General features: G+C 36.8%; 1 protein-coding gene across 4 annotated transcripts in view; it reads left to right on the plus strand.

The window, feature by feature from the left end:
* Positions 1-13,740, plus strand: part of LOC150089389 (tyrosine-protein phosphatase non-receptor type 9-like) — a 316,237-nt gene extending 302,497 nt beyond the window's left edge. For 2 of the 4 annotated variants that reach the window (XM_090389348.1, XM_090389328.1), the window contains one exon: positions 13,062-13,740. In XM_090389348.1, coding sequence (XP_090245474.1) covers positions 13,062-13,288 — 227 coding nt within the window. In that variant the 3' untranslated portion in view covers positions 13,289-13,740. The remainder of the gene's footprint in view (positions 1-13,061) is intronic. The other 2 variants (XM_090389331.1, XM_090389339.1) reach the window with 1 other exon arrangement.
* Positions 13,741-14,565: the final 825 nt, after the last annotated feature.

Below are 14,565 nucleotides of genomic sequence, written 5' to 3' on the forward strand. Positions count from 1 at the left end.
AAGAAAAGAATTCTCATGTGATTGCAGAGTCTGATTTTTACCAGCATGTCATTTAATTGTGAAAAGTATTTTGGGAAAGGAAACTCAAAAAAAAACGACAGTACCACTCTCGAACAGCACAATTAGTAGGCGTATAAAAGAAATGTCTGATGATATCAAAAAATAAGTTGTTTGAGAGCATCCTTGGACTCAGGGGAGGTTCCCACGGACTGGTGATGTGCAAATGTATCCCCAGTTCACAAAGGGGGATCGAAGGGTGACACGAGTAATTACAGACCAGTTAGTTTAACTTCTGTTCCGGGTAAAATAATGGAGTCGCTGGTTAAAGATGCATTGCAGGATCATCTAGACAAGACTGCAGCAATAATTCAGACACAGCATGGGTTTGTTAAGGGAAAGTCTTGTCTGACAAATTTGATAGGATATTATGATGTGGTTACAAAGGAACTGGATGCAAAAAATAATTTTGATATCATATATTTGGATTTCAGGAAAGCTTTTGACACTGTTGCGCATGGAAGACTATTGTACAAATTGGAGCAGAATGGTATTATGGGTAAGTTGCTACAATGGATAAAAGGATGGTTAAGTGCGAGAAGACAGAGGGTGGTAATCAATGGGTGCTGCTCTTCTTGGACTAATGTTATTAGTGGTTTTTGTATATTTGTTTTTTTGTATATTTATTTTGTTTTGTATATTTATCAATGATATTGATGAAGGTATATCAGGCTTAATGTCGAAGTGTGCAGATGATACAAAGGTTGGCAGGGTTGTTAATGACAGTAATGGCAGTGTGCTACTGCAACAGGATCTAGATAATTTGGGCAGATGGGCTAAGAAGTGGCAACTGAAGTTTAACCTTGACAAATGCAAAGTACTGCATATGGGTAGAAGTAACCCCAGAGAAACGTACCAACTGGGTGGTACTACACTTAAGGTGGTAGAAAATGAAAAAGACCTGGGAGTAATTGTGCAGGCTGATATGAAGTTTTCTGAGCAATGCAGACAGGCTGCCAGGGCAGGTCATGGCGTTTTGTCAATGATATATAGGAATTTTGCTAGCAGGGAAAAGGAGGTGATTATCCCTCTGTATAAGGCAATGGTCAGGCCACGCCTTGAGTACTGCGTACAGGTCTGGAGGCCTCATTTTAGGAAGGATGTAGATTTACTTGAGCGTGTACAGAGAAGGGCAACAAGATTGGTGAGAGGAATGAAGGGATCCTCTTATCAAAGAGGCTTAAGTTCTGCAAATTGCAGTGACTGGAGACTAGGCACCTGCGCGGTGATCTGATTGAGGTGTATAAGGCCTTGACTGGGTTCAGCACGCTGAATTCTGTTGGGATCCTTCCACTTGTTCAGATTACAAACCTAAGGGGGCATAAATTCAAATTACGAAAGGACAGATGTAGAATAGATGTGCGGAAATTTGCTTTTAGCCAGCAGGTGGTTAATGGCTGGAACAAACTTCCATCTGTCGTGGAAGTTGATAGGTTGAATAAATTTAAGGAGGAACTGGACAGGCATTTGGAGGGAATGGTGTGTTTTTTTTTTGGCTGATGCTGCATTAGCTCATACATTTCCTTTCTTGCATCACATGCCACTACTACTACTACTATTAATAATTTTGGGCGACTGTTTGCATTGCAAGTGGATAATTCTACAGATTTTAGGGATAAAGCTCAATTAATAGCATTTGTCAGGTTTATCGAAAACGACAAAATTATTCATCTTTTTTTTTTGTTGTTGTTGTTGCAAAGAACTCACCGAAAGAACAACCAGCCAAAATATTTTCAAAGTAATGAATAATTATTTATAAAAGTGTGGTATAGTATGGAAGTCGTGTATCGGAATTTGTACTGACGGTGCTCCTGCAATGACAGGAGCACTAAAAGGATTTCTAAGCTTAGTAAAATGACACAATTCAAATATTATTCAACACACTATTTTAGACACAGAGAAGTTCTAGTAGCAAAGGCAGTCATACCCGATTTAAAACTTGTACTTGATCAACTGGTTAAAACGGTCAATTATATCAAAACTAGACCACGAAAACTACCTATTTTCGGAAAATTATGCAAGGAACTGGAATCTGATTATTTCTCTTTAATAATGCAATCAGGTTTGGTGTCTATCAAAAGGAAATATAATTATGCGTATTTACAAATTGCTTGGGGAAATGCTCATATTTTTTTTTTTCACTGGAGCAATCAGAATTTTGTAATTATTAAAATGATTAAATTTGGTGCTGTAAATTAGCTTTTCTAGCAGATTTATTAGTGCAGCTTAATAAATTAAATATCAGTATGCAAGGCCCACAGGAAAATTTACTCACTTCTACTAACAAACTGTTCCCCTTCGCCTTTAAAGAAAAGTTGAGTATATGGAAAAAATTTAGAAATATTTCCCCTTGACTGCCAAAATGAATTATGCTAAAATAATTAATGTAATAAGCGAAACATTAGAACTCTTAAAGACAAAAATTGAGCATTACTTTCCATCCCTTGATCCAAAAAAATATTTGTGGGTAGAGAACTGTTTGCAACAAGAAACCTTCCAATGTTAGAACTTAATCTGCAAGAGGAGGAAGAATTGGCTGAGATCTGTGGTCGCTGGTAATTCACTTTAATAAGGTGAACAGATCTAGTACTAGTAACACTAATATTAGCAAGTTTTGAATCAAAATGAATATGGACGAATTTCCGAAAACACAATTAGAATTTTATTGCCATTTTCCACTTCCTACTTGTGGAAACAGGGTTTTCCGCTTTAAAGGAGATTAAACAAAAAAGAGAGACTTGCCTTCACTTGCTTGCATAACCTCCTTTTTGACTTGATTACAGATTAGCTTATATCTACTGTAGGCTTCTGTGCCATGTAGTAATTTATATGCATTCCATTCATTTTTCTTTTCTGCCATGAGCGATGTTAGTTCACCTGACATCCATTTAGGCCTAAACCTCGATCAGTATTTTTTAGTTGATTGGAAAAGGCTATTAGCTCCCAAGATTAATTCTTTGAATGCTTCTCATTTAGAATTTGCTGCCGGTAATATCAGTTGGTCCCACTGTGTTAAAAAAACTGTCTGAGACCACTGTAGTCACCTTTACGAAAGCAAAAACCATTCCCTTTACCCCTGATGGTAGTTACATCTTTAAGTAAATCCCACATAAATACACTGTTATCACTACCACCTAGTGGTTCCTTTATATGCAGATTCTTAATGTATTAATGATCACTGCTGAGAATCAGATCAAGTATTACTCCCTCTGGTTGCTTCTCGAACATGCTGTCGTAGAAAACAATCATCCAATAAATCCACAAAAGTCTTCCTAGTGTGCAAGGGAACAACCCACAAGGTCCAGTCAATATCTGTGAAGTTAAAATCCTCCATTATAATATATTCTGATTTAGTGGCCCACTCTATTTCTTTATACAATTGTTCATTGTATTCATCAGAATCATTAGGCTTATTACACACTCCTTCTCTCATTTTAGCTTTTCCAGTGCTTATGTCACACCAAACTGACTCAACATTGCACTGTCCAACCACGTCAACTAGATGCACTTCCTTAGATTTTATGTGTTTCTATACTAACAGCATAATCCCTCCTCAATTTCTTTCCTGTCTATCCTTTCTATACACATTGTACTCTTCAAATTCCAATTCTGCATTCCTTATATTTGTGTGACACCATGTCTCTGTCTTCCCAACAATATCCGCCTTTGATGTCTTGACCAGCACTTCAAATTCATTAGTCTTAGTTACCGTAACACAGCCCATGTATTTACTTGTTTCATGGTGACTCTCAGTATTCCTTGATATCCCAGCACACCTTGCTTTCCAGGCAAGTTGTTCATTCCAATAGAAGCAGTACAAGAATCACTTTTATCTCTGCCTGTGGCTACTGTTAGTTTGTGAATCCTCCCTCCAAACTAGCAGGTTTCCAATCTACCTAACGCTGCCTCAATAGCATCAGCAGATATTCTTGCACCCTTTCTATTTAAGTGTATCCCATCCCTGTAGAAGCAATCTCTCCTGTTAACAAGCACACACCACGCTGAGAAAAATTCTACCCCATGAGCCTTGCACAATCTCAGCAAGGCCAAATTATTTGACAAGGCTCTCATCATATACTCTTTCCTATTGCATCTGGCCTGAATTGCAGACAATTTCAAATTTAACCCTAACTTGACCTTTTTTCAACACTGACCTGTACTTAAGTAAATCTGCAGATCTCCTTCTCTTAATGTCATTAGTGCCTACATGTACAACATCACTCATTATGCCCTTAAAAGATGATATTTCTTCTACATCATCAACTTTTGCCTCTGGCAGACATACCCTGGTTCTATTCCACCTATCCTTTTTGCACAATATATTTCCCGTCTCCGTGACAGCGGTGTCACCGATGATAACTAGCTCCTGTGGGACCAGTGCATTCTGCCCTGAAGGTTGCCGCTGTGTTGCCTGGTGTACGAGAGTGAGCTCTGGCATTGTTGGGCAGCTGAGAGCTTGATTGACTGATTCCTCCCCCCCCCCCCATTTTAATTCTTTCGAGGGCATTTATCCTACACCTCACACTCTCATAAACACCCATCAGAAAGCTGAATTACCACCTAATTTCTTAACACTCTGTGCAACTAGCACACACAAAGACATCCTCCTTGGCTAGATCATGTTCTGTTCCAGAAAGGTCTGGAAACATTTCACAAGTTGCACATTTTTTTAAGCTGTGATGCGTTGGAGAATCCCCCCCTCTGTTCTCCCCTGAGTCATACCACTCCTACTACTTTGTGCCCATTGCTTTGCTGTGCTAGTCTGAGGCATGATATCCGATTGAATACTACTATTGATTAACAATGAAAATTAATAAGGTTAATAGGGTTGAATTTGAAGGTGTCTGCAATTCTGCAATTTTAGAGGGGCAGGCCAACCGGACTTCTCTGAAATCTTCTGAAATTGAAAGATATTGGGTCCATCAGTGTTTTAGACTGTCTGATAACACACAGAATGCCTGTTCCCCACTAAGCCACTTCTGTGTGCAAAAGCTAATCCAAATATTGCTTCCTCTGCATCTAAAAAATTTGGTTTTTTCTTTCACTCTCAGCATTATTTTTCTTCAAACAGCTAGTTATGCTGTTTGAAGAGGGTGCTGAATCTCTTTAAAAATTACAGCTGTGAATTACAGGCTCTGAAAAAGCAATGTGTTTGCCATTTTATTCACCTAATTGTTATTTTATATTGAAGTTTATAAGTAGCCATATAGTTCTAGATATGCTGGTTATTTTTATTTTTAATTTAGATAAGAGTTTTTGTAGATTACTACTTAATATACGTAAAACCGTTGTTTCGTTCGAATCTTGCAGCCATTGTTTTTGTATAGAGTGGTAGGGAATTCAAATTTTTAATTGTGGTAACTAGGTAGCTCTAACATAAAATTATATCGTGTAATTTGCATCACTGCATTTAGTATTCTATTAGATAGTGTAGTATTGACAATTATTTAATTAAATTTATTGATCTTATTAATTTAAAATATCATGCCCCAGACTACAGCAGAAAAGCAACGGCACAAAATGGCAGGAGTGCTGTGAATCGGGGGAGAACTTAGGGGGGGGGTGATTCTCCAACGCATCACAGCCTAAAAAAAATGTGCAACTTGTGAAATGTTTGCCGAACTCTCTGGAACGGAACATGATCTACCCAAGGAGGATGTCTTTGTGCGTGCCAGATGCAGAGAGTGTCTAGAAATTAGGCGTCAGCTCAGCGTTCTGATGGGGGTCTATGAGAGCTTTGAGGTGTAGGGTAGATGCCCTCTAAGAAATTAATATGAGGGGCCCATCAAGCTCTCAGCTGCCGAACTCAATGCCAGAGCTCACTCCTGGGGATCGGGCAACACCGCGGCAACCTCCAAGGTACTGATCCCACAAGAGTTAATTATCGTCAGTGACTCTACTGTCAGGGAGACCGGGAATATATTTTGTAAAAAGGATAGATGGAATAAGACCAGGGTATGTAGTAGTAGTGGTGGCATGTGATGCAAGAAAGCAAGTGTATGAGCTTATGCAGCATCAGCCAAAAAAAAAAAAAAAAAAATTACACCATTCCCTCCAAATGCCTGTCCAGTTCCTCCTTAAATTTATTCAACCTATCAACTTCCACAACGCCATATGGAAGTTTGTTCCAGCAATTAACCACCCGCTGGCTAAAGGCAAATTTCCGCACATTTATTCTACATCTGTCTTTTCTTAATTTGAATTTATGCCCCCTTAGGTTCATAATCTGAACAAATGGAAGGATCCCATCAGAATTCAGAATGTCTGCCAGGGGCAAAAGTTGATGACGTTGTAAAGCATATATCATCGTTTAAGGATGATAATGTTGTACACGTTGGCACCAACGACATTAAAAGTAGGATCTGCAGATTTACTTAACAAGTACAGGTCAATGTTGCAAAAAAGTCGTCAATTAGGGTTAAATTTGAGTGTCTGCATGCCCAGATGGGAGTGTATGACGAGAATCTTGTCAATCAATAGGGCCCTGAAGGAAATGTGCAAGGCTCAAGGGGTAAAATTTTTTTCAGCCTGGTCTGTGCTTGTTAACAGGAGAGACTGGTTCTACAGGGATGGGATACACTTAAATAGAAAGGGTGCAAGAATATTTGCTGATGCTATCGAAGCAGTGTTAGGTGGGTCGGAAAACTGCTAGCTTGGGGATATTCACAGACTAAAAGGTTAAAAGTAGCTGCAGGCAAAGGTGAAGGTGATTCTTGCACTACTTCTATTAGAATAAGCAGGGGCGTGGAGCAAGGGGTGTTGGCCGTTTCAGGGACTGATGGCAGTCATCGTGAAACAGGTGAGTAGATGGGATGTGTTAGGGTAACTAATAATAAGAGTAGGTACATGTATACCAATGCTAGAAGTATAGTTAATAAATTTGATGCATTTGAAGTGTTGGTCAAGACATCAAAGGTGGATATTGTCGGGATAGCAATATGTGGTGTCACACAGATATAAGGAATGCAGAACTGGAATTTAGGAGTACAATGTGTACAGAAAGGATAGGAAGGGAGGAGGTGTTATGCTGTTAATTAAGAAAACATAAAATCAAAAGAAGTGCATCCAGTTGATATAGATGAACCATGCACTGTTGAGTCAGTTTGGTGTGACATAAGCACTGTGAAAGCAAAAATTAGAGTAGGAGTGTGTTATATATATAGGCCTAATGACTCGAATGAGTACAATGAACAATTGTACAGAGAGAGTGGGCTAGTAAATCAGAATGTCTTATAATGAGGGATTTTAACTTCCCAGATATAGACTGGAGCTTATGGCTTGGTCACTCACACACTAGTAAGACTTGTGGATTTGTTGGATGATTGTTTTCTGCAGCAGCATGTTCGAGAAGCAACCAGAGAGGATAAAACTCTTCATCTCGTTATCAGCAGTGATCATTCATGTATTAAGAATTTGCAGATAAAGGAGCCATTAGGTGACAGTGATCACAGTGTACTGATGTGGGATTTACTTAAAGATATAATTACCATCAGGGGTAAAAGAAGGGGTTTTTGCTTCCGTAAAGGTGACTATAGTAGTCTCAGACAGTTTTTAAATTCTGTACAGTGGGACCAATTGATGATGTTACCAACAGCAAATTCTAAGTGGGAAGCATTCAAGGAATTAATAGTGGAAGCTACTAAACTTTTCATACCTATTAAGAAATATTGTTCAGGGTTTAGGCCTAAATGGTTGTCAAATGAAAGAATGAGACTCGTGGCAGAGAAGAACAATGCATGGAATGCATATGTATCAAGCAACAGGGAAACCTATGATATATATAAGCTAGTCTGTAATCAAGTCACAAAGGAGGTTAGGCAGGCGAAGACAGATTACGAGAAATCTTTGGCAAAGGATGCTAAGAAAAACAGCAAGGAGTTCTTTACTTATGTAAACTCTAGAAGGAAGGGAATGAATCAGATTGGTCCCCTTGATATCGATGGTTCAACTGTTCATGATCCTGCTCAGATAGCAAACAAACTGAATGAGTATTTTGTATCTACATTCACATGAGGAGTTATTAATGTTCGAAAATGCCACAAGGTTGTCAAATTGTAACAGGGTGCTTAATGATTTTGTAATAACTGAGTCAACATATACCATCTGCTGTAAATAATAATTTAATACCACAGAAACAGTTAACCTTTTACATTCGAACAAGATTTATATAAAAAGAACATTATATAACAAATAAACTGGCACACTATGATCTCCTTTGTCAATGTGCCAATAAACACCAAAACAACAACAACAGTAATAACTGAGAACAAAGTGGAGGAGAAATTGTTGAAGTTAAACATAAGAAAGGCACCTGGGGTGGATGGAATATATCCAGTTATTTTAAAGGAGGCGGCAAAGCAACTAAGCAAACCCTTAGCCATAATTATGAGAGCATCCTTGGACTCGGGGGAGGTCCCCACGGACTGGAGATGTGCAAATGTATCCCCAATTCACAAAGGGGGGATCAAAGGGTGACACAAGTAATTACAGACCAGTTAGTTTAACTTCTATTCCGGGGAAAATAATGGAGTCACTGGTTAAAGATGCATTGCAGGATCATCTAGACAAGACTGCAGCAATAATTCAGACACAGCATGGGTTTGTTAAAGGAAGGTCTTGTCTGAAAAATTTGATTGGATACTATGATGTGGTTACAAAGGAACTGGATGCAAAAAATAATTTTGATATATCATATACTTGGATTTCAGGAAAGCTTTTGACACTGTTGCGCATGGAAGACTACTGTTCAAATTGGAGCAGAATGGATAAGTTGCAACAATGGATAAAAGGATGGTTGAGTGGGAGGAGACAGAGGGTGGTAATCAATGGGTGCTGCTCTTTGTGGACTAATGTTATTAGTGGAGTCCCACAGGGTTCGGTAATGGGTCCTCTGTTTTGTATATTTATCAGTAATATTGATGAAGGTATATCAGGCTTAGTATTGAAGTTTGCAGATGATACAAAGGTTGGCAGGGTTGTTAATGGCAGTGTGTTACTGCAACAGGGTCTAGAAAATTTGGGGAGGTGGCCTGAGAAGTGGCAACTGAAGTTTAACATTGAAAAATGCAAATTACTGCATATGGGCAGAAGTAACCCCAGAGAAACGTACCACCTGTGTGGTACTACACTTAGGAGGTAGAAAATGAAAAAGAACTGGGAGTAATTGTGCAGTCAGATATGAAGTTTTCTGACCAGTGCAGACAGGCTGCCAGGGCAGGTCATGGGGGTTTTGTCAATGATATACAGGAATTTTGTTACCAGGGCAAAGGAGGTGATTGTCCCTCTGTATAAGGAAATGGTCAGGCCACACCTTGAGTACCGCGTACAGGTCTGGAGGCCTCATTTTAGGAAGGATGTAGATTTGCTTGAGCGTGTACAGAGAAGGGCAACAAGATTGGTGAGGGGAATGAAGGGATCCTCTTACCAGGAAAGGCTTAAGTTCTGCAAATTGCAGCAGGTGGAAACTAGGCACCTGCGAGGTGATCTGATTGAGTTGTATAAGGCCTTGAATGGGTTGAGCACACTGAATTTTGATGTGATTCTTCTCCTTGTTTAGATTACGAACCTAAGGGGGCATAAATTGAAATTGAGGAAGGATGGATGTAGAATAGATGTGCAGAAATTTGCCTTTTGCCAGCGGGTGGTTAACTGCTGGAACAAACTTCCATCTGTCGTTGTTGGAAGTTGATAGGTTAAATAAATTTAAGGAGGAACTGGACAAATATTTAGAGGGGATTGTTTAGTAATTTTTTTTATTTTTATTTTTTTGGCTGATGCTGCATAAGCTCATACACTTGCTTTCTTGCATCGCATGCCACTACTACTACTTCCATTTTTGGGAACAGTCTTCCTTCATGTGTATTTCCTGAAAATAACACTTTACAGAAATTCAAGTCTAATGTGAACAAGCATCTTCTTCTATCTTCACAACATTCAACCCATGCACAGTACCAAGTACTATAGTTTCTAATATCTTTTTTTTAATATATCTTTGTTTAGGGCCATTCATAAAAAGAAAAAAATGACAAAAAATTTCCAACTTGATGAGCACCAAATCATAAAACATTTGCTGCTATAAAGGGAAAATTTAGAAAAACAGATACACTGAAATCATTATGTATAAATTGTTGTTGAAGATTTCAGTTAACTGCAAATGTTGAAGAGCAAATAATTCGTGCAGTTCAAATATCTCCTACCAACAGAACCAAAAAGTCATCATCTTGCATAAATGTTTCATGTGCATGCTTTAGGAGGATGTTACACAAATAACAGTTATATTTATTTCACAATATACCTGTATGAGGATTATTGCCACAAAAGATTTAAATAAATTCAGTAAGTTTTTTCAGTGGCTCATTTTGAAATTTTCATCTTCAATTTCCAGCCATGTTCTTGTTACAGATGAGTCATGTTTTACAAGAAATGGAATGCAATCAGGTGATAACATTGGACTCAATTACACAATAATTTGAGGATATACACTGAATAAATGAAGAACTGTAAGTTAACTTTCATTTCGATTTTAATTATGTCATACAGAAGATCTTAGAGATAGTTGGATAATAAGGATTGATCTCAATCTTTATTAATGACAACATTTTAATAATGAAATATTGTAATTTGTTCATATTACTGTCTTTGTGGTCATTGAAAAGTAGACATACACTGTTGGAATGTTAATTTTGCAAACTGGAATGTTGCAGTGGTAAAGCATGCTACTAAACATCTTTCAGAATATAACTGTTAAAGAATCTGCAGTGCACTCCAATTTTACATCTGTGGAAATGAGACTTAATAGTAGTAGTAGTAGTAGTGGCATGTGATGCAAGAAAGCAAGTGTATGAGCTTATGCAGCATCAGCCAAAAAAAAAAAAAAAAAAAATCACACCATTCCCTCCAAATGCCTGTCCAGTTCCTCCTTAAATTTATTCAACCTATCAACTTCCACAGCGACAGATGGAAGTTTGTTCCAGCAATTAACCACCCGCTGGCTAAAGGCAAATTTCCGCACACATCTATTCTACATCTGTCCTTTCTTAATTTGAATTTATGCCCCCTTAGGTTCATAATCTGAACAAGTGGAAGGATCCCATCAGAATTCAGTGTGCTCAACCCATTCAAGGCCTTATACACCTCAATCAGATCACCGCACAGGTGCCTAGTCTCCAGCCACTGGAATTTGCAGAACTTAAGCCTCTCTTGGTAAGAGGATCCCTTCATTTCCCTCACCAATCTTGTTGCCCTTCTCTGTATACGCTCAAGTAAATCTACATCCTTCCTAAAATGAGGCCTGCAGACCTGTACACAGTACTCAAGGCGTGGCCTGACCATTGCCTTATACAGAGGGACAATCACCTCCTTCTCCCTGCTAGCAAAATTCCTATATATCATTGACAAAACTCCATGACCTGCCCTGGCAGTCTGTCTGCATTGCTCAGAAAACTTCATATCTGACTGCACAATTACTCCCATTTTCTACCTCCTAAGTGTAGTACCACACAGTTGGTACGTTTCTCTGGGGTTAATTCTACCCATATGCAGTACTTTGCATTTGTCAAGGTTAAACTTCAGTTGCCACTTCTTAGCCGATCTGCCCAAATTATCTAGATTCTGTTGTAGTAGCACACTGCCATTTCTGTGATTAACAACTCTGCCAACCTTTGTATCATTTGCAAACTTCAATATTAAGCCTGATATACCTTCATCAATATCATTGATAAATATACAAAACAACTGTGGACCCAACACCGAACCCTGTGGCACTCCACTAATAACATTAGTCCACGAAGAGCAGCGTCCTTTGATTACCACCCTCTGTCTTCTCCCACCCAACCATCCTTTTATCCATTGTAGCAACTTACCCTTAATACCATTCTGCTCCAGTTTGTACAATAGTCTTCCATGCGCAACAGTGTCAAAGGATTTCCTGAAATCCAAATATATGATATCAAAATTATTTTTTGCATCCAGTTCCTTTGTAACCACATTATAATATCCTATCAAATTTGTCAGACAAGACTTTCCCTTAACAAACCCGTGCTGTGTCTGAATTATTACTGCAGTCTTGTCTAGATGATAGAGAGCTTTCTGCATTACTGGTTGAAATAAATTATCTTATAGAACTATCTTATCTAATTTCATAGTGTATCCTGGTAGAGGCTTTAAGAGGTACTTCATGAATCCAAAATTTTTAAGACAGAGAAAATTTGGTATTTTTGCAAATCACATAGTTACTTTACAACCAACTTGAGTTAGATAATGGTTTATCGCAGCCATAACCGTTACTAGGAACTTATGGAAATCTTTTCACTCCTTGTACTAAATAATTTAAGTCTGTTTTGTGATCTACTGTTATAAAGGTGTTTTTTTTTTTTTAATGTTTTGTAAACCTTTATCATTGCTGTAATGGTAAATCACTTACAGTTATAACTGTATTGATTCGTGCTACAATAATTAATTTGTTTGTTTATTTTATTTTTTTAATGATAAAGGTAATTAATAATAATACTGCACCTCTGTGGTCACTTGCCATGCTGTATTTTTCAGTTGCGGAGAACACATACTGATATATATATATATATTTGCGATTTGATTTAAGACAACTCTTTGATAAATGAAATGCCAGATGCCTGTGATATTCGTATACTCATCTAATCTGTTCTACATTGGTTACATACACTGTCATTGTTCTCATGTGCTGAAAATAATTCCTGACATCACATAGAATAAATTGAAATTCACTTGCTTATTTCATTAAGGGATTATTTGTTTCGTTAGAATTATCTCATCTTTTGTAATGTCTTATATGTGATGTTTCCCCTATATATGAAGAATAAGCTGACAGTTATTAATCTGAATGCCACATCTTTGTATAGTTAGAAAATCACTTAAAAATTATATTAACATAATTATGTTTTATCACTTCTTAAAATAAAATTTAACCAACAGATTAAAAGGAATATTTTTTTTTTCCTTCCCCTCTTTCACTTTTTTTTTTTGGTTAGGCACTTTTATCACTTTGGATATATGTTTGCGCCGGCTTGAAGACACAGGACAAATAGATGTTCGTAATACAGTGGAGAAAATCAGATCTCAGAGAGCATTCAGCATTCAGATGCCAGATCAGTATGTGTTTTGTCACTTAGCATTACTTGAATATGCCCTTAGCCGTGGACTTCTGGAAGATGTTGATTTGTCAGGGTTTAATGACAGTGATTCAGAGTCTGAATGAATTGTGTTATTCAAGTTCCCTGATGCTATAATCTGTTTTAAGGGAAAAAAGGGGACCATTCTTGATTGCAAGGTAACGTTGATAGAAAGAAGAAATCTTTGTCACTTTAATATCAGATATGATTTTCTTCATTAGAATATGCTGCCATATTTTCTTCTAGTATCAAATGGATGAGGAAATGGATTTTTTGCACTGGGAATGGATTAAGTGTATATTTAATATTTTTTTAACTTTTTCTAATCTTGATGTGTTAATATTAGCTTTTCAAAATTATTTATTTAAATTATTTTTCCACAGTCATTTTGATAATGTGATAATTTTTCTTCCATGTTTCATAAAGATTTAAAGTAGCCTCTAGTTGTGTATATTTTTAAAAATGTTTACATCAGTCACCAGTTATCCTCCTTAAATGTCGCAAGATGAAGTACAAACAAATATATCATTAGTCATCAGTTATATCACTAAATCATCTCTTGGAACATTAAAATCATGTTTGTGGGTGTATTGCTGTAAGTTATTTTTGAATTATTAGATACTTTTTAATTAATTAGAAAAGCACATGTGTAGTTTGAAATACACAACTGTATATTTAAATTTTTCATATCAGTTGGTACTAATGCCAAATTTTTTGTGATAGTGTTTTTAATTTTAGGAAATTTCATGATATTTTGCTGTTACATATAAAATTTAGCAACTAATTTACCTAACTTTTCTTGTTGTCAGAATATATTTTTTAATGAGTATGAAATGTAATGAGTATGAAATGACTTCTGTAATACTTGTATTTTTTAAAATTTCATTTCCTGTATTTCTATATATGTATAATATATTAACTTTGATGGTCATATATGTACATAGCACAATCATAACCATACATGTGCGAAACATAATCATATACTGAAACAGAAATGTTACACTTCGTGGTTTTTTGTTTCTTTAATGTGTCAGATGCAATATCAAAATGATGAAACATTTAATTCTTTAATCAGCATTGGATTTTCAATCTGAATTTTTTATCACTTACACAGTTTTTTATTTATTTATTTTGTTAGAACTATTTGTTTCATTCAAGACAACTTCTGAAGTTATCACATCAATTCATCATCATATTGAGTACCCATAAAGTTGATACTTATGACAATAAACTTACTTTTCTCAAACAATCAAAATAGTAATTGTACTTTCAACTTCCTTGATGAAAGTTTTCTGTTTCTGTAGGTATTTAAAATTATTTCCATTTTGACAAGAAGTAAAAGTTAAAATGAAAAAAAAAAAAA

Source organism: Mastigoproctus giganteus, chromosome 2, assembly GCF_048544385.1.
Source record: "Mastigoproctus giganteus isolate SK-2022 chromosome 2, ASM4854438v1, whole genome shotgun sequence".
Taxonomy (NCBI): Eukaryota; Metazoa; Arthropoda; class Arachnida; order Uropygi; family Thelyphonidae; genus Mastigoproctus; species Mastigoproctus giganteus.